This window comes from Pipistrellus hanaki (assembly GCF_964339955.1).
Source record: "Pipistrellus hanaki genome assembly, chromosome: 15".
Classification (NCBI taxonomy): domain Eukaryota; kingdom Metazoa; phylum Chordata; class Mammalia; order Chiroptera; family Vespertilionidae; genus Pipistrellus; species Pipistrellus hanaki.
Window position 1 is genome coordinate 44,845,385 of NC_140517.1, and position 27,822 is coordinate 44,873,206.

Sequence of the window (27,822 nt, forward strand, 5' to 3'; positions counted from 1 at the left end):
GATTCTAAACCATGTCAGCCTGTGCTCATGGCAGACATCAGTAATCAATCCCAGGTCTCAGGAGACTGCACTGAGCTCCAGGCAGCTGGTATCCATCAATGAAGGGGTGAGAGAAGGGGCCAGAGGGGCAGGGCCGGTGCCACACAGGCCACTCGGCATGAACTTCTCCTGACCTCCATCCAGGCCCTGGCTGAGCACCTGTCTGAGGAGCTGCGCTGGGACCCCGTCTGCCTCTGGCCTCCTCCCGCTGCCCCCGTGAGGGTGGGAGGAGGCACACGCACAGCAGACGCTCCCTTGACTCACAAGCTTGCACCGTGGAGGGTGGAGGTGGGCAGTCCTTGCCCCCTCTTCCCAGGCAAAGGGATCCTGTCATCTCTCCCACTCCTCACACCTACCGGGCCCTGTACTCCGCCCCCAGCGGTTCCCAACCGCTCCCCCTCCCGCCCTGTGACACGGAGAACAAGTGCCACCGGGCCTGCAGTGCTCCCCCGGGGACTGTGGACGTGGGCGAGGCTGGGATCCAGTGGCCTCTGCCTCCCCTTCGTACCCGACCGCTGCTCTGAGGGTGGCACTGCCAGCGCCTACCCAGCTGAGGAAACCAGGGCTCACAGATAAGACGGGGTTCCAGGCTCCCAGGTCCATGGCTCCTCCCCAACCCGCCATCCCTGGGCCTCACTCTCCAAGGCCAGCCTCCCCCGTGACTATAGCCCACTGGGGGCCAGCAGACTGGACTCCAGCCCCGAAAGAGGGGATGGCAGAGGTGAGGAGGAAGAGAGACTCATGCAAAAGTATTGTTTTTTATTTTCTTTTGGGGGCCAGATGCAGCTTCCCACCAACAAAACCAAAAAGCACAATGGCAGGAGCAGATGGGCGGTGCAGGGTGACCCCTGCTCCGGGGCCTGGGGTCTCTCCCGGGAGGCTGGGAGGCTCCTGGCGCTGAGGGGGCGGGGGGCTGGGAGGCTCCCCCACAGCGGAGAGCAGATCTCAGCTGCTGCGACCTGTGCTCAGCGCTTGGCTGGGGACAGAGTGGGGAGACGGAAACCAACCTCATGCTCCAGCTCCAGCTCCAGCCGGTCAGGCGATGGAGGGCAGATGCTGGCCCCCACCCCTGGCAGCACCCACAGCCAATAGGCCTAGGCCTCAGACTCTGTGTTTCGGGGCGGAAAAGGGTCTCTTTGGGGCTTAAATAAACGGGCGGGGGAGGGCAGAGGGGGGAGGCCGGCCTCCAGGGCCCTGAGGCGGTGTGGAGCCTGCACTGTGGCCCGTGAGACTCCTGGGGGAAGGGGAGAAGGTCCCAGCCAGGTCTTGGGCCACCGCTGGGCTCACGCCGTGTCCGGAGGGGCCGCTGGGGAAGCAGAGGGGCTGGAAGACAGGTGCGGGGCGGGGCTTAGCGCAGGTCCTCCTCGTCGCCCTGGATGGTCTTCTTGATGCGCAGCAGCATGGTGGTCAGCCACTGGTCCAGCCGCGAGATGGAGTCGTACTCCTTCACCTGCGGCAACCGCAACCGTGACCATGGTGACAGGCGGCTCATCCCCCGCCGGGCCCTGGCTCCCCGCCCCGAAGCCAAAGGTCTCTGGTCCCAAGATTCTCCAGATGTGGCCCTGCCAGCGGGGCCCGAGGAGGAGCAGGGAGGCAGCAGGCCCGGCAGTTCCCTTCCAGGGAGATAATTGTGTAGCTTAAAAAAGGCCCCGCTTCCTTGTCTTATGGATGGGAAATAGGCCTGATGTGACAAGGCCTGTCCCGGCGCCACAGGCGGGGAGGCCGGGAACCCACAGCCTCCGTCCCTCTTCCTTGTGGAGCTTTCCCTGTCGGGGAGGAGGGACCGGGGGAGCTGGTCTGTCACCACTAGGGGCCGAGACTCCGGAGGGCAGGCGCTCAGCTGCGGTCTGGGTGACCAGGTCAGGTCCCGAGCTGGACACAACCGGGCTCCAGAACATCTAGAAGCAGCTGGGCCGGTTCTATGAGGAAGTGGCTGCTGGAAGAATGTGCCCTCCAATGCCATCTCAGCTCCACCCCCCTGCTCCGGGAAGGGGGAGGGCGGCTCACTTCCTTCCCTCTCGGCCCTCTGGTCACCCACGGCAGCTGATGGAGGCGGCCCTCGGCTGCTCACTCAGGGGACTCCAGAGGCGAGCTCTGTCCCCGAGGGGCCAGGGGCACGTCCCCTCTCCATTCTCAGCCTCAGTGCCATCATCTCTACAGTGGGGAGAATACTCCCTGTACCTCTCGGGGCGACTCGCGAGACTCTGGGGTGTCTACAGAAAGGAATTCTCAGCCGGGGGCCAAGGCCAGAGTTAAAAAGGTTGAGATTCTCGGCAGAGCATGTGTGAGCAGGGCGGCCACCTGCTGCCACTCACCGCCTCGGTGTAGCTGTCCACGTTCTGCTCTTCATGGGCGTCTAGCAATTTCTGCAAGAACATGGCAGGCAGTTAGATCAATGTAGCACCTGGACGGATGGAAATCGGGGGACTCCCATGCTGACAGAAGGAAAGGGATCTGTTCCAATCCTGCTTGCAAGCTTGTGGATACAGGTCACATGTATGTGTGTGCGTGTGTGCGTGTGCGTGTGCATGTCCCAGCTCAGCCTCTACTAGCTTTATCACTGTGTGAGTCTGATTTTATCCAGAAAATAAGAGATCCAAATGGCAGAAAACGAAAACCCCCGAGAGCCATTACAATCTCGGTGAGCATACTAACGGAGCGCCTCCGCCACCGGCAGGCTCCCACCACCCACGCCCAGGCCCGGCTGGGAAGGGGCGGGAAAGGGGCCGCACTCACCTTCATCAGCTTGCACTCCCGGGAGTCGGAGAAGGCGGGGAACAGCTCCTCATACTTCTGGACAGCAAGCTGAGCACGGCCGGGAAGGAGGGAAGGGGACAAGCTGTTAAAGGGCTGCTGAGGCCACGGGCCTGACAGCGGAGGGGATCTGGGCTGGCTTGGATCCTGAGTCAGCTCGGTGCCCCTCCCCCAGCCTCCGTGTCACCTGGCTCTGTGCCTAGCGGTCCCTCCAAGGAGCTGAGCTCAGCGCCAGCCTGGCTGCAGAGACAGCGAGGGAGGGGGGGGTGTTGGGGGGGCGGGGGAGCCAGGAACCGGAGACTCACACCAAGCGGGGCAGGTGCCATCGGCGAGCACAAGCACTTCTCGCCCAGGGCCGACTGTCAGGGGCCTGAGTGGGGGCTCAGCCTTTCTGAGGGGCTGAGAGGGGACACGGCCCAGTGCCCACCCAGGGGTGGGCAGGCTCTGGTGGGCTCACCTTGGCGTTGAGCATGTCGATGCAGAAGTGGCAGAGGGCCGCCTTGAAGAAGTAGTCCTTGGCGCTGTACTTGAGGAGGGGGCTGTCCATGGCATTGGTCCCCACCTGCGGGGACACGGCGGCAGCACTGTGAGCTCCCAGCAGGCAGCCGGAGGGCAGGGTCTGCTAGCACTGGGGGTCGCTGGAGGCTGGGTCTGTGCCCCAGGGGGACACCTGCTAACCCGGGACCCCAGGGGCAGAGAGGCAGGGAGCAGCCCCAGGGAAGCTGGCAGTGGGTATGTGAGTGACCAACAACAGAGACATAATGGGGAGGGGTGTTGCCACGGGGCCGGGTGTCTGTGGGCCTCCCACGGTGCCCAAGATGGTGAGAGGCGGCCCCGCTATCAGGCCCACGGGAAGCTGGCATGGCAGGGCAGAGGGATGGCAGGCTAAGGGAACATGAGGCGGTGCCTGGCCCTCTCTCCCGAGATGCCTGCCTTTCTCCTGGCCACGAACCCACCAGGACAGCCTGGGCCCCACCCCGCCCTCCACACACAGTGAGAGGAGCCCGAGGAGCCATGGGAGGGTCTCTGTTCCCGACCCCCTTCCTCTGGGCTCCCCAGGCTTCGGCAGTTCTGCCTGTTCCCTCCCAACTCTGGTTCTTCAGTCATCTCACTCTGGGGTCGGCCAGGAAGCTCCCTGAGGGCTGGGCTGGGCTAGTGCAGCACCCGTGGGGCCACGGTGGAGGGGATGTTTAGCCAGGTGAGTAGTTAGGGTGAGGGGATGACAGAGGGAGGTGGACAGAAGGGAGGGAGGGGGAAAGAGCAGGTGGCAGAGGGAGGAAGGGGCACTGGCACTGGGATAGGGGGCAGCGCCCTCCGCAGGGAGCAGGGCTCGGAGCCGGTCCCCACCTGCTCGTAGATGTCCACGGCCTTCTGATACTGCTCCAGCTGCGCGGCGTAGCCCGCCACCTTCAGCAGACACTTGTTGGCCGAGCTGTGGGGGGCGGAGAGGAGAGAGGTTGGAGGTGGCTGGTGGCGAGTGCAGGGGGCTGGGCAGCGGGAGGGGGTGGGCCTGGTACCTGTTGGACTCCTCGCTCTTGTAGTAGTCCGCAGACTGCTCGTAGTGCGCGATGGCCTGGGAGGGTGGGAGGGAGGAGGGTGAGAAGGGGCTCCGGCAGCCCCTGGGACACAGCCAGGGCCTCATCCAAGTCCTGCCAGCGCCCACGCCCCTTCCCGGTGCTCAGACACCAGAGGGCTCCCCGAGGGGACAGGACAGAGGAGTGCTGGTCCCTGACGACTGGCAGCTGCCATGCCCCTCCCAACTCACCTTGTCGATGTCCACCAGCTCCGCCTCGTAGATCTCGGCGATGGAGATGTGGTGCTTGGCGGCGATGGTGAATCGGCCCTGCGTGGACGCGGGGAGGGAATGTCTGTGGCCAGGCCCCACCCTGGTCCCAAATCGGTGGCTCCCTGCCCCTCAGCTGCACTTAGGAGGTGGAGGAGGGTACCGAGAGGCGGAGGGCATGGGACTTAAAAGGAAGGTTCCAGAGTGAGAGGCCCGGGTCTGAGTGCAGCCCCCAGTAGGAGACCTTGAGCAAGACACTCCACACCCTGCCCCCTTCCCTCCTGTCCACGTGCTCAGGGGGATGGGCGGAGTAGGGGCGCCTGGCGGAGGGCCTGGCTGGCAGAAGCATTTGAGAGAAGGCCCAGAGCAGCCATGGGAGGGCCAGCGCTCTGGAGGGCAGAGCGCCCCTTTCCCGCCTCCACTCAGTGGGGGTCCAGTGCCTGTCCAGCTGCTCCACACACAGGGGCCGGTTCACAGCCACCCCCAGGCCTCAGGCAGCAGGAAAGGGTCAGGCCCTAACCCGGCCAGGCCTGGTTCTGGGTCTCCGCCACTCCTGTTCGCAGGGCTGTGCCCCTGGGCATCACTTCGCTCGTCCGGGCCCCTCTGACTGTCACACGGACTGACAGGTAGGAAGATGAACCCAGGCACTGAGTGTCTGGGCCAGTGATGGCAGCTGCGGCCACTGCTGTGACGGTAATACTACAGCCTCCCAGGACCCTGAGGGCCAGGACCCCCTTCCGGTCTGGGGGGAGGGGTCAGATGAGACAGGTGGAATGTGAAGAGGCAAAAGGTAGAGTTCCCAGGGCCTGGGCCTGGTTGTGGTCCACAGTCTCGGCTCCCTGGCCTCGGGCCGGCCGCCTCTCGGCCTCATCTGTCGATGGGGATGTTCCCTGGGCAGGGCAGGGCTGTGCCCACTCAGGGCGCCCCCCCCCCCCCCCCGCCCCCGGCCTGCTGTGAGCTGGGGATCAGAGAGGATGCTGGTGGGGAAAAGGACACGTGTCCCCGGTAACCTTAACTTCTACCGATGAAGACAAGATGGCCCCGGGAATGCTGGAAGCTACTGCGGCAGCCAGGCTGGTGCGGAGCTGAGGACCCAGCCAGCCCAGCCCAGCGCAGGTGGCCAAACCCCCAGGGCCCCTCCCCCGCTCTGCCCGCTCTTGGTGCTGGAGCTGGGGAGGTGAGGCGGGGATTCGTAGTGACCCTTACCATGTCCGTGTAGATCTCGATTGCTCTCATCAAACAGTTAATAGCCTCTGGGGAGAGAAAAAGGGAGGCGGGAGAAGTGAGAAGGCCAAGTCACTCAGGCAGGAGCTGGGTGAGGGGATGCGGGCTGAGGCGCCTGGAGATCAATGGAGTTGCCAGGGCTACGCTCTGCTCTGGCTCTCCAGGGGAGCCGCCGGGAGGGGGTGAGGGAGGGGAAGGAATCCCGGAGCCCAGGAAACGCGGTCAGACTCATGTATTCTGCAGCCTGACGTGCTGGGCACACGCTCCGGAGGAGTCTGGCTGCCGTGGCTGCCCTCTCCCTGGAGCTGCCACAAAGCCAACACCTCCCAGTCACCCAGGGACAGGCCAGGCCGGGGCCAGGTCAGGCTGACGGCCAGGCTCCCTGGGTGTTCTGAGCCGGATCTAAGGCTTTACCCTCAAGAGCAGAGCTGCCGGCGAGGGGCGGCCAAGCCTGACACCTGAGGGACACCCTTTCATTGCGGGACCCGAACTGCCACGTCCCCTGCACCTGTCTGGCCTCCATCTATGGCAGGAGGAGGCCCCTCCACTGGACTCTCCGTTCCTCTCTTGCTCCCACCTCCGCACTCAGCCCTCTGTACCTTCCTTAACTGGGCACCGATACCCACCAGCACCTCATACCACAGGTTTGCCAATGAGACACACACACTAGGGTGGTGCTTGAGAGGAGGAATTGGGCTTCCTTTGTTGTACTGTCCCTTCCAAGTTTTTATTTTATTTTTTAATATGTTTTTATTGATTTCAGAGAAGGGAGGAGGGAGAGATAGAAACATCAATAATAGAGAATCATTGATCAGTGGTCTCCTCCTATTGGGGATCTAGCACACAACCCAGGCGTGTGCCCTGAACAGTAACCTAACCGTGACCTCCTGGTTTACAGGAGGACATTCAACCCCTGAGCCATGCCTCTGGGCTCTGGCAAGATTTTAAATTTGGGAAGGGCTTTTTTCCTTTGACAAATTATTTGGAGGAAAGAGTGGGAGGCGTTTTCTGGCAGACAGAGATGAGCTCTGGGTGGATTTTTTTAACACCGTTTTAATGCATCTCAGGAGGAAAGGGAGGAGGGGGAGGCGGAGGCAGCCTGCACAGACCACAGGATGAGGGTCTGAGCTGAGCCAAGGCTCAAAGTTCGTCCTGCAGTCAAAGGCCCTGGTCTGATTCCGGGTCTCCAGGGAGCCGAGCCCACAGGGCTGAGATGCTACAAAGAGGTGTGAGGCCTGGTGCCTACTCTCGGGGGTTATGGCCTCACTACCCAGGGGGACACTTGGCACTTAGCTCTGGGCCCGGCTTTCAGGAGAATCCAAGCCCCCTACGCTGGCAGATGTGCGTCTGTAAGCCCTGCTCTGGGAGTGAGGGGATCTAGGGGTTTGTTGAAGCCGAAAGGCCTCCGGAAACCCCCAAAGGTTCAGACAATGTGCACCATTTGGCTAAGGTTGAGGTTGACAGCTGGAAGCCCGAGGCAGTAGGGAAGAGGGAAAGGAGCAAAGAGGGGGCAGAGGAGGACAGGGAGAGAACACAACAAAATTAGTGGAAACAGTGCGAGTGCCTTTCACACACACGTTTTGTAACAGAGCTTTTCTGGAAGTAACGGATAAGCTTACAACCGGTTGCGCCACAGGCTGCACCACCATGATGAGGATGAGGATGAGGAGGGAGCAGCTGGGCTGCAGGGAGTGGGCCCTGCACATCCCACCCCCGTTCCAGCCTCCACCCCAGGGGTGGGTGCGACCCGCAGGCACCCTACCGCTCACCCACTCCCTCTCCTGGGCCGCTGGGAGTCCCACAGGGCACCTGCAGGCAGAGGTGGCAAGGCTGTGAGTGCCATTAGCAGGCGGCAGTGGGAGGGACTGCAAACTCCCCTGCAGCTGCCCTGGGGGCCTAGCCTGCCCGAAGCCCCAGAAGCCCGAAAGCCTGTCAGCAGGAGACGTCTCCCCCCCCACCCCCCCCCACAGCAGCAACACGGCCTCACAGGGTTAAATCCCCTTCATCCCTGCTCCTCGCTCCGGGACAGCTGTCCCTGAGCAGCAGGCCCAGCTGACACCCTGGCAGGCAAGCCCCCGACAAGTGGCTCCACCCAGCTTCTTATCAGGTCACAGGGATCCCCAGGATTAGTGACCAGCACACCCCTGATGAGCACAGAATCCCCCCCACCCCCCGCTCCTCCCTGCCCTCATCTGCCCACAGAAAACTGGACCTGGCATGGGACTCTGGGAATGACCCGGCCCAGGGAGGGGAGGGGACTGAGGCCCAGGGAGGGGAAGGCCCTGGCTTAGGGACACAGGGAGTCTGCAACCCAGGGCGCTCAGTCCACTGCCTGGGCTCCTGCCAACCCCACCCCACTCCTGCAGTCCACCCCCAACACGGCCGGTCTCCGAGATAAACCGGGCAAATCCCAGAACCGCACAGGAAGCGGAATGGATTAAAGGAAGATGCCCGAGCCTCGTACACAGTAGGCATCCAGTGTGGGCATCAGGTACGAGGGGGAGGGGGAATGGGGGCCTGGTCACCTCGCCGCCCTGGGCGCTCATGCATGAACCTTGGGCCCAATTGTCAGGCAGGCGGGTCAGAGGCCTCTCTGGCCCGAGTCCACCCAGAGCGGCGGACAGTGATTGGGAAACTCTGGGGAACCACTGACAGCTATGGGCGTCACCTCCCCACCCCAATCCCACCAGGCGGCAGCAAGACACCCCTGACCCCTACTGAGGGCAGACTCCCCCCCCCCCCCCCATATCTCCCACTACCCAAGGGAGAGCGTGATGACAGGAACCAAATCCTTTTCCCTGCCTGGCGGCTCTGGTTGGCACCAGCCTCTGGAGGGGAGGGGGAGGGGCAGGCCCTCCAGGGCTCCTGCAGGAAGTGCTCACACAGGACTGACAGGGAGGTGATCAGCAGGGCCCCAGGGGGCTGATCGCCTGCTTGGGGAAAGTGGGCGCGGTTCCAACCGGGCTCCAGCTATTCCCCAAGGCAGGCGGCCGAGGGGTGGAGACCGAGCCCAGGCCAGGCCCCTGCCAGAGGTGAGCAGGGGGCTGCCCCTCCCGGGACTTTGAGCTCAGGCTAGCTGCCACCCTGGGCGTGTCCATGCCTTATCTCACTTGTGATCTCTGGTCTATCAGACCAGGAAATGCAGATCCAACAGATTAAGCAACCAGTCCCAGGTCGCAGGAGAGTAGGCTCCTCCGACCTCTTAGACTACACTAACTGAGCCACACAGCTGCCGCGGCCTCTGTGAAGCCGGACTGGCAGACACCAGGCAGCTGTTACTCCCGGTGCCAATGCGCCCTCTCCCCTGACCCTGGCTGGAACGGTCCCCACCTCAGAGTTGTGACTGGGGTTGGCAGCCACGAGGCAATGGTGCTGGGTGCCGCTGCAAAGCCCTGCCCAGCCTCAGCTCCAGGCACCCTTATTTGGGCTCCAGACAAGGCACCTGGCCCCGGCTCTGCCCACATTACACTGTTCTCTGCTCTGCTGCCCCCTCCCCCCATCTCAGCTCCCAGGGCAGCAAACGGTGCCTGCTGATCCCTGGAGAAACTAAGTCAGCCTCTGTGCCCCACGGGGGGACTGTCACCACACCTACTGCTGCTTCCCACCAACCTGAAGACGCCGCCACCCTCTGTGCCTCCTAAGGCACATCCCACACGCACCCTGAAGAGCCTGCTGAGATGAGACATCTCAGATCAAAAGCCAGGGAGGGACACGACTCGTACCACAGTGCCAGGCGGGGCCGTGCCCGGGAAGCGCTGGGCTGTTTAACGAGCAGCTGGGGCCTGCACAGGTCACGCGGCCAGCGCTCTGCTCCCGCCCGGAAACCAGCCCTTCCTGTCACTCAGGAGCAGCAGCTGACCGTCACAGATGCAGGGCAGCATCTCCAGTCGACCAGTTCTCCAGGGAGCAGACGGAGGGAGGGGGCGAGGGAGGACTGCGTGGGGGGGAGGGGGGGCACAGACTTCTCTGGGTGATTCCAGCTGAAAACCAACCCAGGATGGCCGGGGTCATCGTCACTCACCAAGGCGGCCTGCGGCGGCCCAGCACGCAGCTTTGTGCAAGGAGTGACAGGCCGCCCTTGGGGCTCTTTTTTTAAATCCTCACCCAAGGAGACGTTTTTATTGATTTTAGGGAGAGAGGAAGGGAGACAGAAAGAGAGGGATGGAGGGAGAGAGGGGGAGAGAGAGAACATCGATCGGTTGCCTCCCATATGTGTCATGACTAGGGACAGAACCAGCAACCTGGATATGTGCTTGACCGGAAATCAGACCCAAACCCCTTTGGGGTATGGGACGACACTCCTACCAACTGAGCCACCCAGCCAGAGCTCCCCTCGGGTTCTTGCTGAGCCTGAGCCTACCACTTAGAACTTAGGCCATCATCTGTGAGAAACCCGGTGGCAAGAGGAGAGACCGGTCAAGTTTAGGGACAGAGAAAAGCTACTTGGTTTACACAGAGACCAGATCCTAGGAATGAATTAATGTCCCTGACAGCAGCATGGGCTGCCAGCAATCCCAGCGCCTGCACGTGAACTGGTGCTCCCTGGCCCTCCCGGAGGCCTCTGTGTACTGACAACTGTCCCCTCTTGGAAAGGACAGGCCTCTATTCCAAGATTATACCTCTCTCTCTTTTTTTTTTTTAAAGCACGTCTTTCCCATTGGCAAAAGAGAGGAGAGTGACAATAGATGGTCTTCATAAAGAAATCTCTCCTTGCTAAAATTACAAGTTAGCAACCTATGTCTGGCACCAAGACGTAAAAAGCAGATTAGAACCCCATTTCCATGGAAGTCTGGTACCCACTGGGCTTCTGCTTCCGGATGAGCCAGTGGGACAAAATGTGCTCTTCACAATGACGGAGACCCAGCTGGGGCTTCTGTCCCCAACACGCTGTCATCTGGGGAAACTTGTTCTCTGGCAACTACATCTCAGGCTCGTCCCCCCCATCCTCCTCCTCCCTCCTCGGGCCCCCAGGGAAGCCAGTTAGGACCACTCCTGGCCTTCTCCGGCAGTCACTGCTACCTGGCTGGCCTCAGAAGCCCTCCGCCCGCTTCTGCTGTCAATCCTGACAACAGAACAGATTTCCTCTCCCGCGGCATGCGGTGGGTCTGCAATCTAACTCCCACTCCCAAATGCTCCCGGGCAGCGGGAGGGGAGCGACGAGCTGCACACGCAGTAGCAGGGGAGGAGGAGGCTCGGGGCGGGATGGAAATGCCGCCGGAAGGGAGCCAGTTCTGAAATTAAAGCGCGAGGCTGCCTGCCAGCCTATCGGTGTCGGCCACTGGAGAAGATGGAGCCCGGGGAAACCCGAGGACGGCTCCGAGGAGCGCTCAGCGGGTGCTCGGGCAGCGGGCCCCGGTGGCCGCGGGCCCTCACCTTGGGGGTCAGCTTTCTTGAACGCGTTGCCGGCGTCCACGAAGCAGGTAGCTGCGTCGTGCTTGTTCTGGAGCTGCTGGTGCAGCTGCGCCGCCTGGCAGAAGGCGTTTCCGGCCGCTGGAACAGAAGAGAGACGCTGGCCTGAGCGGGGCTCCGTGCTTCCCGAGCCGCACGGACACTGCCTGGGAGCTCTTGGGAACACAGGGAGCCCCGGGGAAAAGGGCAGGGTGGCCTGGGTATGCTGAGGTCTGGGCCTAGGCCTCGGGCCCCCTGAGCCAGCAGTGCCCCCGGGGGAGCCTGCAAGCACAGGGCTCAGGGCTGGGAACCCGACTCAGAGGCAGAGAGCGGGCTGAATCACGGGAGGGGGGCAGGTATGGGTGTTGGGGAAGAGATGGCCATTGAGATTCAACTCTGAAACACTTCCTGATTGACTCCCAACTCTAAGTCCGATTTCTTCCCCCCATGCCTCCCAGCTGTTCCTAAGTCCCCGTACTCCTCTGCCTCTGTCCACGTTCTAGGCCCTGTGGAGTCACTGCAGGCTGTGTGGGCACGGCACCACGCTAATCATGCGGAACATGGGGGCACCCAGGGTCTGCTCCCTCTAGGAGCTTCCCGTCCGGAACAGGAAACGGGACGCAGACCCCAAGGTCTTGAGTCCCTGGGGCACGATGAGACCACCTGAAGCCCAGCCTGTCCTCAGTCACCTCCCAGGGCTGCCAAGCCGTTCTGCTTCCGTCCTCATCCAAAGTGACCTGCAGGAGGCACTGGGTCTCTCCTCCAGGGGTGGGGACTGTGCTGGCTGAGACCCCCACAGCCACCTCAGCTGTTCTGAGGCGCTTCCCTCCATCCTCCTCCGGCTGAGGCCAGGTCACAGAGCTGCTGAGCTGGAGGAGGACGGGAGGCCTGGCCCCTGTCCTGGAGCTTCAGAGCAGCAGGACACACAGAGCCGCCCAGGTTTTTACGACGTATGGATTCTTTATTATGTTTAAGGACTAGAAACTTGAGTGTAAGATTTCCAGAGAAGGTAAAAATTTAAAAAATGGCCTACGAATTTTGGTGAGGGTTGGTTTATAAATTTGGGGGGGAGGGAGGGAGGGAGGGGAAGCTACATCTGTGTGACTGGGAAGTAAGTATTCTTCCACATCGGTCCTGTGGAAGCTGTGACACTCTCAGAAGATGACCACAGTCGATTTTAGCCTGTGCCTCCCGGAGAGGAACTGGGTCTTTGCTGGGTTCCCCTGACCCAAACATGCAGGTGTTCGAAGTCGTTTTACGAAATCAGCCCCCGGTGGGCTCCATGCAACAGCTTTCCAACCTCTGCTCAGGCCTTGGGCAGCTCCCTGCCGAACAAACTCCTGGGAACCCAACCGCAACTCAGGGCCGAGTCACAGAGCCATGAAGCGGCTGACACTCCGCCCTCCAACACAGGAGTGTCTCAGGAGGCGCCTGACCTGGGGTGACCTGTTCCGGGTGAGGCGTCTGCAGTGTTACATGACACTGGGCGGCCCCAGTTACCCTCGCTGGTGACCCTGATCTCCATGAACCCACACTATCGCCCCGTTAGCTCTCAACCGCTTCCCTGCTGGGGTGCTGAGAAGCAAACACACTTGAGTGTAGAATTACTAGGAGAGGCCGAGTAACTTCCAGGGTCACAGGCCAGTCTGAGCTGTGACACAAACCGAAGTCACTCAGCTCCAAAGGTCAGGAGGCATCACAGGTTAAACACTGGGCCCTGCTCTGGGGCTGGGACAAGCCTCAGTTTCCGAATCCATAAAATGGGAAAATTAATGAATGGTACTGACCCTCGTAGGGTTGCTGCAATGACTCAATTAAATAACGCATGCCTAGTGCTCAGTACGGTGCCCAATCAATGGTGACTGTGATCAATGTTATTGGACCACTTAACCGCGTCCCCCGCTCAGAATTCAGACTCTGCCGGAAGCAGTATGAAACAGTTTCCGGGGAAACCTGATATCCTAAATTTAAGGAGAAAGCTGGAAGGGCTCATCAATCCACGTGGGTCTACCTGGACTCAATCATCTACCTGTCCTCCTCCCTCCGTCCTCTCTCCGAGGCCGAGAGCCCAGCTGTAAAACCGGCCATCAGCAGCCACGGGCTTTGGCGCCAGAGAAGCCTGAGAGAGGGGCTGCGGCGGGAGCTGAGGGAAAGGAGGAGAAAGCAGCGGGGCTCCAGCAGAGATCACGTACCACTCCAGTTTTTGGCCATTTTGAACATGTTTGCTGCTCGGGCGTAGATTTCGCAGGCTTCCTCTGTTTTGGACGAGCCTCTGGGGAGAAAGAAACAGGGAGAAGGATAAGGAGAATATCTAGCCTGGCATCAAGGGGGAAGGGAGCAGACACGGTGGAGACGTGCCCTGCATTCACTCCCGCGATTTCCCTGGGAAGCTGGCCTCCTGCCTCCAGCTGCAGCCCAGGCCTCTAGCTGGGCTCAGGAGAGAGAATGTGGCTTCCACCCCCACACAAAGGCTGCCGAGGCCCTCCAAACGCCCTCCCCTCCCCCATGGATGATGGCAGCCTCTGACAGCCACTACCACTTCCACCTCCTGCCCGGGCTGCTCCCAGGCTCCTCAAAGTCCCTTTCCCAGAGATTGCAAAGCACCCTGGGGAAGAGCCCCGCCTTGGATGCCTCGTCCCTTCCCCAGTGACTTAATCCCAGCCTGGCACACTGCTGCGGACTTCTCAACCCTCCAGGGTCACTGCCAGTTCAGGACCGAGCATAAATATTATAATATAAACACAGAGAAATACTATTTTTAAACGTGTACATAAAAGTTCCCAATTGCCCTAGCCGGCTTGTTCAGTGGATAGAGCACCAGCCTGTGGACTGATGGGGCCCAGGTTCAGTTCCGGCCAAGGGCACCTGCCTGGGTTTTGGGCTCCATCCCCCAGTGGCAGGTGTGCAGGAGACAGCCAATCAACGATTCTCATCACTGTTGTTTCTATCTCTTTCTCTCCTCCCTTCTTCTGAAATCAATAAATACATATTTTTTAAAAGTTCCTATTTGTGTCAAAACAGAACAAAAAGAGAGGGTTTGAAGAGAAGCATATATATTTATGTGAACAGAATATTTTTGGGAGAATACACCAAATACAAGTTGCAGCATTTTTCTCTAAGGTGGGGCCTGAAGAACTGGGGCCAGGCGTGGGAGACAGATGGACACCTTTTGTTTGTACTGTCAGAATTTTATTTTATTTTTTATTTTGAGTATGTTTATTAAAGCTGGGACAATGAAGCAAGGAAGGGCCTCAGATAGAAGCAGCAAGAGGAGAGCCTGGGCCGGGCTGTTGTCAGCTCATTGGGAACTCGGAGAAAAGGGGGTCCGGAGGACAGGCTCAGGGATTAGCCCAGGAGCAGTTACTGCTGCCCGCTGCTCCCCTGGCTGCAAGTCTCGTGGGGTCCCTTGGACCTTAGGAGACGCATGCCTATGGGGGCGGGGGGAAGGGAGGAGATGCGGGCAGGCTCCCAGGAGGGGCAGTGTGCCCCTGTCTGAATTTTTTTAATTGCCGGCATATCTTATCTATTCAAGGAAAGAAATATATATATTTTTAAATGTCAGGATTTATATTGGGTCCTGTGATCCAGAATGAATTACATTTTTAGCAATTTATCCTAAGAAACTAATCAGAGAAACTACAGATGTACGGCACAGTATTACTTAAAATGGCAAAACCACCCTCAGAAAACGTACTGTGTAATGGTAGGGACCGGTGGGATGCAGAGGAGTGCATTTTAGAAAAACAAAGAGCACCCTGCAGGGACAGCCACCCCGGTACCCCAGCTCAAAGGGGTGGAGATGAACCTCTTCCTGGATTGAGGGTCCCTCATTAGTACCTCCCACTCCAGTGGTAAGTCATTCCATCTCCCATAACCCACCAGGCTTAGCCCACGAGGCCTGCGGTCTCTGTAACTGTTCAAACCCCCATCGCCCACAAAAATCAGTACATAAAACCCACACACCCACATGAGATTCTCTCTTCACTGACATCAAGCAATGTTTAGTTTTGAAGGAAAAGGGGGTTTTCCAATTAAAAGTCATACACATCATCTTCACTGTCCCAACCCTCACCCTGGTATCAGCTGGCCCTGAACACTCGCCATCCCAGCCAGCTGGCGAAGGCCTCCGGTGTCACTTTGGAGCTGTGCTTGGCACGCCTTCACCGCACTGTGTCACAGTCCACTGTGCCATCTTCTGAATCCTTACAATAATCAGATCAGAGCCCACAGCCACCCTCCCTGGAGATTTCCCCATCCCAGCGGCATTGGTATGGGCAGGGCCCAGAATCAGGATTTTTTAAAACAATGATCCCTGATAATTCAGATGTTTAGGTGAGTTTGGAAGGGAAAAACTGACTTAGACAAACAGCTTGGAAAGCAGCCAGCACCGATCTCTCAGGTCAGGTGCCTTCAGGTGACATCCAGGGTGTGTGGGTGTGTGTGTGTGTGTGTGTGTAACTGGGGTCCTGGCCTCCTGAATCCAGTCACACCAACAAGGTTCTGCTTTAGATGAAGAGCCTGCCCTTTGCCTTATGGGGCTGTGCTGACACTGTCCCGGCCGCCCCAAAGGGAAGCCCCGGCAGAGGGTCGCTTTGCTGTCCAGGAAGCGTCCCTGAGCAATGCACCCCCGCCCCCCACGTCCCATACCTCGTCCAGGTGGCCCAACACTTTGAACTTGAGACCTCATTTGAAGTACCTTCTTCAGAAACCACTCAGAGAGCTGAGGCACTTCCACGAACTTCTGGCAGAAGGGATTCAGAAGGACCCCTTGGGGCCAGAAGGCACTCTTCCCCCTCAATCCCGGGGACCTTCTCTGGAACGTACTTTTTTTTTTTAAAGATATATTTTATTGATTTTTCAGAGAGGTAGGGAGAGAGATAGAGAGCTAGAAACGCCCATGAGAGAGAAACATCGACCAGATGCCTCTTGCACACCCCCCGCCACAGGGGATGTGCCCGCAACCAACGTACATGCCCTTGACCAGAATCGAACCTGGGACCTTCCAGTCCGCAGACCTACGCTCTACCACTGAGCCAAACCGGTTTCGGCTGGAACGTACTTTTTAAAGGAGACAGATACATTCACAGATCGCCATCACAGATGTGCCCACCCCATGGAGCCATGGCTTCTTTGAGGGCACAATTAGTCCTACCCAGGCCCAGGCGTTCCCTGGAAAAGCTCAGCTCCTGGATGAGCAGAAGCGGCCCGTCCCACGGAGAGGCCCAAGCCGGGTGACTAACAACGAGCAGAGCCAGCCCAGCTGGTTTGTTTCAGCTCAGCGGGACAGAGTGGACACGAAACACAAAGCCTGTCAGCTGCCGGGCTGAAATCCTGTGATCCCAGGCTAAGCCAGGCCAGCCCTGCGCTGGGTCAGTGATTCTAGCCGTGGGTGGAAAAGCCGGAGGGATTACCACCTGCTCAGGCCGCTAGGCCTCTCTCCGCCTTGTCATTCCACGCAATTACAGGGAGATCTCTGGAATTTTGCCCTTTTCTTTTAGAAATGGAAGCTGGGTTGCCCATCTAGGGCTGCTGGCAGACCCTAAAGGAGAAGCTGTTCACATAGTCATTTAGTCCTCTGGGGAACAAATATGAGTATTCACTAGGGGCCTGGTGCACGAATTCAGGCACATTGAAAGGAAATTAATTAGAAGAAAAATTTAATATCACTATTTGCCCTTTCTGTATAATAGAAGTATCAACCAAATTCATGATCGACAATGACAGATCAAAACACATGCATGTGATTGGCGCCAGTGAGAGCTTTTTATGTATAGCACATGAGTGAGTCACTTTAGCCTTTATAGATATAGAACAAACTTGCTTAATTAAGACCTGCTTTCTGACTTAGCTAAGTTTTTTCCAGCCCAACTTTCTCTTTCAGGTAATTGTCAGCAACACAGCAGTAAATATCAACACAAAGCATATTATTATTGTGGATCACACAGGGAGAACAAAGGGTAAAATATTTAACTGCAGCAGTGTTTGACTATATTCTGCACAGCGAGAAAACCTGAAGTAATTTTTAAGGTCCACCATTTCTTCTTTTCAGTCGGGTCAAGTTTCTAAATTTCTAAATCTCCGTTTTCCGGCTAATGAAAAGAAAATAGGATTCCCATCTACTTACTCCAGGACTTCTGTGAGGATCAAATGCGATGAGGCACGGAAAACGCTTCCCAGAATTTGGTTCAAGTGTGAAATGTTTCCACCTGGCTATAAAGCAAGTCTATTCCTGGGCTCAAGAAACTGCAAGGAGGCTAATCGTCACTAGGGAGAGGAAGCTGGGCGTTGCTACATGACATCATTACTCTGTGCCCACTGCGACCATTTCCAGGCTGGGCTGGGCTGTGGTCTGCATTTTGCGCCATGGGGTCTCGGCAGCGTTGGCTGCAATTTGGTTGACTGTCGCTCTGGGGAGGTGGCAGGGCCTGTGTCCCATTTGGGGGAGGCTGAGTGCTGTTTTTCTGTGTGTGTCATGGAAGCTCCTGCGTTGAGTGTCTGCCCCCTGATGGTCAGTGTGCATCATAGCGGCCAGTTGGTCCACCATTCAGTCGATTTGCATATCAGGGTTTTATTATATAGGTTGACCTGCCACACACTGACATAATAGTGAACAAAGGGAACAGCCTGGTCCTCAGTAAACAGGATGCCAGCAAGACAATTTCAGAGTGATTAAGCACTAGAGGGGCTGGGGAGGAAGAGCTTCTTTGAATGAGCGGGTCAGGGATACAAGATTTGAGCCCAGTCCCCAATGATAACTAAGGAGTCATCCATGAAAAGAGGAAGCGCATACCACACAGCAGTCAAAGCATGTGCAAAGGCCCTGAGACAGAAACAAGCTTGGCCAGTTCAATCAAGAGAAAGAAGTGGCCAGATGGCTATGGATGGTGCAGGGAGCAGCAGGCAATGAGCTGGAGATGCAGGGAGGGGACGGCCATGCTAGATGGAGGCCAGGAGAAGGGTTGAGGCAACATTCTAACAAAACAGGAGGCTTCTGGCAGGGAGATAGCAGAAGGAAGAAGGTCCCAGCTCCACTGCTCCCCCACCTGCCTCCCCACTCAGTACATCTGCATGGGTTACACAGGATTTCTCTCCTCAGTCAGGTCTGCGCATGTCACTCCTCTAAGGGTGGCCTCCACGACAAAACCCACAAACTCTTCTGAAGAGCCGGGGTGGCAGCACATGCGACAGCTGACTGTCCCTCCCCCACTGACCTCCCCCGAGCTGCTTCTGCTTGGCTCTCCCCAACCAGTGGCTCTGAGCCATGCCCAGGAATAGAGGGAACTGGTTTGGGCCGGCCTGGTGCAGGGCTGTCTATAATTACTCGCTCAGCTTTGCTCTCTCCCCCTCCCAAGGCGGAGGCAGCAGTCTCAGGTCTCCCAGGAGGAGCCACCAACCTCCAGCGACTGCCATATGGAGGAGAGAGCGGTGCCAGAAAGGCACAGACGCGGGCTGCGGGCAGAGTCCTGGCCTCCCTGCCTCCTCCTCCGTCCCCTGGGCATTTCCAGCTCCCACCAACATGCCACCTACCCCACCCGCAGGTTCCTAAGGACCTCAAAAAGCCAGAGCAGATGGGGTTCACTCCCATTTTAGGTCCTCCCCAGCAGTCCCTCTCTCTCCTGTCCCCTGTGGTGCCACAGCTACCAGCCTCAGTCCTCTTGAGACTTAACATCTGCCCGATTCTCTCGTCAGCGCCCTTGGTGGAAGCATGGGCCCGTGGCCTTCTCCCATGTGCTCTGCACCATCATTACTCCTTACATGGCCAACGAGGGCCTGCCACAAGCTCCGTCTGAAGGGACGGAATTCCTTACAATAACCCTTCGGGTCCTCACCAGGGTAACCCTTCTGCATCAGAAACGAGGAGGCCGGCTGGGCTCAGGGCTTACGGGGCTGTCCAAGCCCACACTGCCAGGAAGCAGGGGGCCCAAAGGGGACCTGGCCTGGGGATCCAGTCTTGTCCTTGCCTCTCCCTCACTCAGGGCCTGGGAGGCCTCCTTCCTTCTGAGTCCTCTGGAAAACGAGGAGGCAGACAAGGTCCCTGACTGCTCCCCCGTCTCCAGCAGATTAAACAGCCAACCTGCTCAGGTTCCCACCATCTGACAGGCAGACTGCTCCCTGCTGGAGGCCTGCTGGGTGGCCCCTAAGCCAGCGCCCCGGGAGCCCTGCCCCCCCCCCCCGCCCCCCGCAGTGCTGCAGGCAGAGGGACATTAGAGAACAGAAAGGCCCAGCCTGCACAGCTGAGCTGCCAGACCCAGACCCACGGGAGTCCTCCAGCATCTCCCGCATCACTCATAGACGCTAAGCCACTCCCTGCCTCCCTGGCTCTGCAGAGACAGGCAGGGCCTGGGCCCCCACAGTGACTGCACAGGGCCCGCCAGTAACTGACAAAAGAATACAGGTTCACGCACTGCCCAGCGCTGAAACCATCACAGGACACTCTCCGGACATGCGTGTATGCACAAAGGGTGAGGAGAGAATGGACCAGGGCTGAAACTGGTCTCCGCACTCTGGTAACTGCGACCTTGAGCCTCAGTTCCTTTAGCTATAAAATGAGACAGTGAACCCGACCTGGGAGGAGTCTTTGTGAAGATCAGAGATTACCTGGCGCAGAGGGCACACAGAGCAGCGCTCAAACTGTTACCATTAGACAGAGGAGGAGAAATACACTGCAGAGGCTGCCAGCCACCTGCAGTGGGAATTCTGGCCACTCGGGGCAGTGGAAAACCTCAGACTGCAGTCAAACAGCCAGGATTCTGGCGCCAGCTCCAGCTCGTAGCTCAGCAGCCTTGGTTTTCTCATCTGTACCTGGGAGAGACTCCACATGGGGTAGAGCTAATGGAACCATGAGAGCATCTGCCACACTTATCAAACTGGCAGAGAGAGAGATTCTAAAAATGTTTTCCTATTTCAACATCTCAGTGTGGGCTTCACGTCCCTCACCCCCAGATTGGCTAAGCGCAGCCCTCCTCCCACTGTAAACTCAAAGGCAGGGGCGGTGCCCGCCACCAGGCCTGGCAGGCGCTCCTGTGGTTCCATACCGATGCCCTCTGCACCCCAACAGGATTACTTCATCCCAGCCGAAGACCTGAATGCTTCCTCTTTTTAAAAATTTTGTATTGATTTCGGGGGGGGGGGGGGGGAGGGAGGGAGAGAAACAAACATCAATGATGAGAGGAAATCTCGATCAACTGCCTCCTGCATGCTCCACACTGGGGATCAAGCCCACAACCCCAGCACGTGCCTGACCAGGAATCGAACCTGGTTCCTAGGTTGATCTCACCCACTGAGCCACACCGGCCAGGCAGTGTTTCCTTTTCTTGAAAGATGTTTCTGAAAGACCCTTGCCTCTCTGTAGCCCCCTCCCAAATGAAGCATTGGAACCTCTGTCTGACCAGGCAGCTGAGTCCCATCCATTATGAAGGACAGAACCCTCGGTTACTGCACAATCTGGCCAGGCTACCCGGAAACCTTGTGTCCCCTCAGGAAAGACTCTGCTTGGAGACCAGGCCAGAAATGCCAAGTTTCCCACTGCAGGTCTTGGCAGCTGGTAGGGCAGCGCGGAACGCAGGCTGTGGCCGGAACCGCACCAGGGTTCCTGCTGCTCTCCGGGCGGAAGGAGGTCTGGAAGCAAAGCCGGAAGCTGTGTCCCACACAGGGGGGTCCTGTCCCCAAACCTGTCAGCAATTCTCCCTCAGAGCCCGCCTCGGGGGTCCTGGGTTTGCTGGAACTGATTCGTCAACGTGATTTTTAGAGACTGTGCTGTTTGTATACAGAACACATTGCCATTTTTTCTCCAGCTCAACTTCCAACAACTGTACATAGCAACAATAAGCACATGCCAGCATCAGACACTGTGTTCTCACCATTTTACACCCGTAATCTCACTATTCCTTAGAACAGTGGTCGGCAAACTCATTAGTCAACAGAGCCAATATCAACAGTACAACAACTGAAATTTCTTTTGAGAGCCAAGTTTTTTTAAACTTAAGCTTCTTCTAACGCCACTTCTTCAAAATAGACTCGCCCAGGCCATGGTATTTTGTGGAAGAGCCACACTCAAGGGCCAAAGAGCCGCAGTTTGCCGACCACGGCCTTAGAACAACCCCAAGAGGTAGCTACTGCTATGATCTTCACCTCACAGAGGGAGAAACTTGCCATGCAGGTGGCTATCCAGGTGGAAAGAAATGTTTCTTTTGGATTGGGGAGTGAGGGGAAACCCAGGGGGCGCAGAGGGAGGCCACATGCGGGGAGATTCCCAGGAGGAGGGAGGAAAACGTGGGCCCCACCCGCCTGTCACCCCTGCGGTCTCACCGCGCTTTCCCCAGGAAATCTGCACCTTTCGCTTCCAGAGAGGTTGGGTTGCCCCCTCCCCTCGCCCCTCTCCCCAGCCTCCTCCCCAGGTGCCTTTGGCGGGCGGGGAGTGGGGGGTGAGGGAGAGGAGATAACAGGAAGGAAGGTACAGAGGAGCTGAGATCTGCTTACTAACTGGCTGTGTGGAGGCTGAAGCCCCCTAGCGTCTGGCAGCTCAGAAACAGTGAAGTGCAGAGAAAGCCCTGGCGGCTAAGGACATGGGCGGCCCGGGTCCCAGGCGGGCTATCCTCCTTGGCCCCCCCCCCCCCCCCTTTTTAAATATATTTTGTTTTTTTTTGTTTTTTTTACAGAGAAGGGAGGATAGAGAGCTAGAAACATCAATGAGAGAGAATCATCGATCAGCTGCCTCCTGCACACCCCCACTGGGGATGTGCCCGCACCAAGGAACATGCCCTTGACCGGAACCGAATCTGGGACCCTTGACTCCGCAGGCTGATGCTCTATCCCCAGGGCCTCCTTGGCCCTTTTGGCTCGGGCAGAGATCTCTCAATCTGGGTGCTGTCATTGCGGAGATTCCTGAAGAATAGCACAAGGGACAGGCTGCGCCCCACTCTCTTCCCGGAAGCCCTGAGAGAGGCGGGCTGTGAACTGGTGAACACAGGCGACCCAGCTCCGGAGGCCAGGGCTGACCTCCCGCTGCACTCCCCGCCTCAGACAGGCAGGCTCTGGTCAGGGGCCCTGCCCGCGGCCCTGCCCGCGCTCTGGCCTCGCTCACGCCCACCTCAGCAGCAGCTCAGCTGCTCTTGGCGCTGGAAGGGGCAGGGGTGAATGCACCCCCTCTTTCTTTCCAATGTCTGGAAGAAGCTGCCACGTGGGGTGGGAGGGAGGAGGAGGAGGGAGGAGGAAGCTCCCTAAGATGTAGTTTGCCACCATCATTAGTGTCCAGAACGGGCCTATGACTCAGGATAAACCTAAGTGTAGTGGAGAGGGCTCTGGGACCAGACAGGCCTGGCCTGACAGCAGATGCCAATCACTGGGGACTGGGCTGCACAGTACTTCACCTCGAAGCCCACATCTGCCCACCTCCACAGGGAGCCGTGAGGACTGAACGTGAGGATGCAAGTCAAGTGCCTGGCCCAGGCCTGACTCAGTGCCAGGGCGAGCACTTACTAGCCATTGTCGCTATTATTTTTTAAAATAGTTTTTAAAAAATATATATTTTGTTGATTTTATACAGAGAGGAAGGGAGAGGGATAGAGAGTTAGAAACACCGATCAGCTGCCTCTTGCACACCCCCTACTGGGGATGTGCCCGCAACCAAGTTACATGCCCTTGACCGGAATCGAACCTGGTACCTTTCAGTCTGTAGGCTGACGCTCTATCCACTGAGCCAAACCGGTTTTGGCAATAGACATTGTCGCTATTCTTTATGTCACTGCCTTCAGTCTCCCCCATCCCGGCTGCTGTAATCCTTTCTAAGGGCAAATGGGGACCTGCTGGCTTGGCTCAGTGGCTGAGCTTTGACTAAGAACCAGGAGATTATGGTTCAATGCCCACTCAAGGCACATGCCCGTGTTTCGGGCTCAGACCCCAGTGGGAGGCATACAGGAGGCAGCCAATCAATGATTCTCTCTCATCCTGGATGTGTTTATCCCTCCTTCTACCTTCTTCTCTCTGAAATTAGTAAAAAATATACTAAAAACAAATAAATGGGAATGGGAACCCTCCAGGACTGGCCCCCTATGGGCTGAAAGTTAGTGTCCCCCAATTCCATGTGTTGAAATCCTAACCTCCAAGGTGATATTAGGTAAAGCTTTTGGGGTGATACTTTATGAAGGGGACGCTGTCTATGAGGAAGCCGGGAGCGGTGCTCCCCACTGGAAGGGACCCCAGAACTCCTGACCACCCTCCCAGACGGAGGCCTCTCCTCCGGGAGCCATCCCTGGCCCCCGGTTCCCATCATTCCTGGCAGAACCTCCCCTCCCGCCACGCCTTTGCTCACACAATTCCCGCCCAGAACAACTTTCTAGGCCACCACCCCCGTAGCAAGTCCCGGAGTTCTTGGGGCCCAGCTCACTCCTCACCAGAGCCTTGGTCCAGATCACGCAACCGCACGTGACACAATCTGGCCCTTAGTTACATTTGACAACTGTTAGGTCCAATCAAACAACTGAATGGATAACCCCCCCCCCATTGACCTTTCGACCTCTTCACACCTGGCATTCCCGTTGCTTACCCCAGTGTTTCCCAACCTTCTCTCATGGTGAGAATCACCTGGTGGAGTTGTTAAAACACAGATTCCTGAATCCCAACTAAGAAGTGCTAAACTAGGATTTTGGGGAACATATAGGTAAAATTGTATACTTAACTAGTGCTCTAAGACAGATGTTATATACAGAGCACTAAGTTAGGTATGCAATTTTACCTATATGTTCTCAAAAATTCTAGTTTAGCACTTCTTAGTTGGGATTCAGGAATCTGTGTTTTAACAACTCCACCAGGTGATTCTCATCATGAGAGAAGGTTGGGAAACACTGGCTTAGACCACATTCCACTGGCTAAGACCATTCCCCTTCCCCTCCGGATCTTCCCAGAATTCTCCACCCAGAAAAAGCCCGCTACAGTCCTTTAAAATCTCTGAGTCCCCATCCCTGGGTGCTGTCATTGGGGCTTCCAGATGACGTAATAAATCTGTAATTCTTTACCACTTTGGCTTCATGTTCCTCCTTCAGCAACCCTAACAACTTCGTTTTCCTAGTGTTTGCCAAGTGTGAGTCTTGTGTGGGGGAGGAAAATTTCCCCCTGCCTTTAGAGGGCCTTCTGGCTGGTCTAAAAATCAAATTGACATAAGGCGGATTGACAGGAGGAAAACAAATGAACGTTTAATAACACGTCTATCGCCTGTATACATGGGAGAGGCCCAGGAACACTAAGTAACTCGCCGAAAAGGCCGAAGCCATCAGGGTAAATACTACCTTCAGCTAAAGACAAAAGACGGTGGGGGCGGAGAGTCAGTGTGGGAAGTTAACAGGAAAAACACAGGTAAGGTAAGGCTGCTATGCAGAGTTAAGTCCCTACTTTCTCCACTTGATAGCGAAGGCAGGCCAGGTACAAGGGAGACAGACACCTGATAAACGTAGTCAGTTATCAGCGGTAACTGACTGCTGGGTTTTCAGAGTTCCTCCTCCACAACCAATATCCCAAGGAGGCATGTTTCGGGATGGCCAACTCTGCTCCCCTCCACTTCCCTCCCCCCAGGTGACAAGTGTCTCAGAAGATGACCTAGTTGCTTCCTCCAAGCACCACCCAGCAGCAAGTACACTGATCCTCAGTCCAAAGGGGTCAGACACCAAGAGCCACCCAGGAAACTGAGCCGAAAACCGAGCTCCTGGCCCCGCCCCACAACACTGCACGTGACTCTCCCTGTGAAGGCAAAACACACTCATACCCTCCCTCCACGCCCCGCCTCTAAAACAGTCTCACTAATCAACACATCAGCTGATGTTTCTCACGCCAGTGCTTCTCAGCCACGGCATAAAAGGCCTTTCACCAAACATTATCAACCTCAAATAACAATGGGCAGTCCAGCTCCTCTCCTGGAAAGAACCCTCTCCTTCATTTATTTGTTCTAAATATATTTTTATTGCTTTCAGAGAGGAAGTGAGAGGGAGAGAGAGACAGAACATCAATGATGAATGAGAATCATTGATGGCTGCCTCCTGCACGCCCCCCACTGGGGATCGAGCCCAAAACCTGGGAATTGAACCCTGACCTCTTGGTTCACAGGTCGACATTCAACCACTGAGCCATACTGGCCGGGTTCCCCTTCATTTTCTTCCTTTTTGAAAAAAAAAAAATATATATCTCGTTTATTTTTTACAGAGATGAAGGGAAAGGGATAGTTAGAAACATCGATGAGAGAAACATTGATCAGCTGCCTCCTGCACACATCCTACTGGGGATGTGCCCACAACCAAGGTACATGCCCTTGACTGGAATTGAACCTGGGACCCTTCAGTCCGCAGACCGATGCTCTATCGACTGAACCAAACCGGTTTTGGCAACCCCTTCACTTCTTACCTCCTAACACCGTCTGTCCCAGCGCCTCCTCTCAAACCCAGTCCTAGCCTCTGGCAGGCTCCCCTAGTCCTGCAGCCTTCCCGTCTCAGCCTCTCTCTGCTCCCAGACTCCGTCCTGGCCTCCACCACACTCTCCTACCTCTACAAACCACAGCTCTCCTAACTCTACAAACCCACGGCCCTCCCTCCCCAGTCCTCTCAGGCCTCAGAGCAACCCAACCCTCCCCTGTCCTCCGGGGCTCTCTTCTTCCCGCCAGGACCCCGCCCTGCCCCTCTCTCTCACTGCCTTTGGGCTCCTCTCCCCTCACTCAGCTTCTCCCGCTCGGACCCTCCCAGGCTCCCCACCCCATCCCCACCGCCCCGCCCAGAACAGGTTCCCAACCGGTTTCCTTCCCGGAAGTAACACTGATGACAGCTCACACCTTTCAAGCTAACCATGCACCAAGTTCAATTCCAAACACTTTACATGCACTTTTATAGACAAACCTCTGCGGAGAGCTTTACCAGCGACCCCCTTTGATCACCTGAGCTCACGGAGTAAGTGGCGGGGCCATGCTTCCAATCCGGGCATTTGACAGTCTTAAGCCACGAAGATCCCTCAGAGGCTGACCATCACTTTTACGAGCCAACACGAGTTTTGTGGGAAACGTGGTCTACCCCACTGCACCCCAGCCCCGTCCAGACCAAGCCCCCTTCTCCGCACACCAGGCCATCCTGCTCTCACCCCCGGCCATGGCTCACCGATCCCCTCCGCTCCCTTCCGGTTTCTCCTCTCCCTCCGTCTCCTGCACAAAGTCAGCCTCACTCAGGGCCTTCTCCAGCCTCTCCGCCCAGGGCTTCCCTCCAACTCCACCGCCCAGGATCCCTCTGCTCAGAGCTCACTGGAGGGTGAGACCCCCTACACTGGTCACCATGCACATACACACCGCACACCTGAGCTCATCACCCACAGGACCACCCGAGCCCAGACCCCCGCACCCAACACCATGCAAACCCACTGCCTGCCGCAGGCCTTGGGAAGGCCAATCGCTAGGGCAGGTGTCCTCAGCCCCCAAGCCCCATCTCGCCCGCCCGGGATTCTTCAGACAGGTTCTCCTACAGCTGCCAAAGGCTTCTTTCTTGTCCTGGCTGCTCCCAGGCTCCTTCAATCCCCTCAGGCCGGTCCCCTTCCGGGCCTCAGACCACATCCTCCGGCCCCTTGGTCCGCCTTTAGCCGGGGGTCCCCTTCCAGCCTCATGGTGATGTCGCCAGGCCTAGGCGTCTTCGGCCCGGGGCCCTTCCGCCATCTCAGAGCGTCTCTCTTCGAACCGTGTGGACACAACCCGGGCCCCCTGGCCCCTAGACTGTGTCCCCTCAGCTGTCTTAGCCCCCGGCACCTCATCCCGAAATCCCCTCCGTCCTCGAGGCTCCAGCCCTCCGTCCCTGCCCCGCCGCCTCCGGCCATCACTCCTCGGGCCTCTCTCCCAGCCTAGGGACCGGCCGACCCTCGAGGGCGATTCTTACCCGAAGAGGCCCGAGAAGAAGGACTGCGAGTTCTTCACTTTGCGGTCGGCCTCGGCCAGCAGCGCCATCGCCTCCGCTTCCTTCCCGGAGTTGTCCATGGTGGCCGCGAAGGTGGCCAGCAAACCGCCCGACCGAGGCCCCTCGCAGGACTCAGCCGGGGCCGGCCGGGTACACAGGTCAGGGGAGCTCGGCGGGCTGCGGTGACGTCGCTCGGGCGCGCGCCGCCGCCGGCTTCCCTGCACCACGTGACGCGCGCTGGCCAACCAGAGGCCTCGCAGCGCTGCGCGCGCTCGCCGCCCCCGCCCCCACGCCGCCCCGTGACTCACGGCCTCCAATCGGCGACCAGGTACTTCGACGCATGCGCACACCCTGGCGCACCTCAGTCTTTTCCGCTTGCGCCGCAAAACACCGTGGTGATTCTTCCTAAGCCAATCGTAGTCCTCGCCGTCAAAGACCCGCCTCGAAGGGCAACCTTTTTGGATCCTCCTCTACCAATCAGCAGCCCCGCTACTCGGGTTCTTCCCTCCCTGCGGGCTCCAGTCAGCTGACTGCTGACTCTCACGTGACCCCTCCTAGCCCTTTTGGGTAAACACTTCCCTCCCACTCCCGAGTTTGACAGTTCCCTTGCGCGGAACTCCGCCTCCGTTCCTTCACCGGAGCCGCTCTCTTTCCTACTGAGGAAGGAAACCTTTCTTGCGCCCTCTGCCGAGGGATGCTGAAACTAATTTGGGAAGGCGAGGGAAG

The 27,822-nt window shown here is 57.8% G+C and overlaps 1 protein-coding gene across 1 annotated transcript; it reads right to left on the reverse strand.

Moving 5' to 3' along the window:
• Nucleotides 1-781: 781 nt before the first annotated feature.
• On the reverse strand, nt 782-27,350 carry NAPA (NSF attachment protein alpha). Its single transcript, XM_084906206.1, has 11 exons — nt 27,079-27,350; nt 13,381-13,460; nt 11,174-11,290; nt 5,783-5,829; nt 4,559-4,636; nt 4,311-4,366; nt 4,141-4,225; nt 3,251-3,355; nt 2,776-2,844; nt 2,355-2,405; nt 782-1,489 (listed from the first exon to the last, which is right to left on the reverse strand). Exons 1-11 carry the CDS (start codon nt 27,174-27,176, stop codon nt 1,388-1,390), a joined length of 888 nt encoding a protein of 295 aa, XP_084762332.1. The 5' UTR covers nt 27,177-27,350; the 3' UTR covers nt 782-1,387.
• Nucleotides 27,351-27,822: the final 472 nt, after the last annotated feature.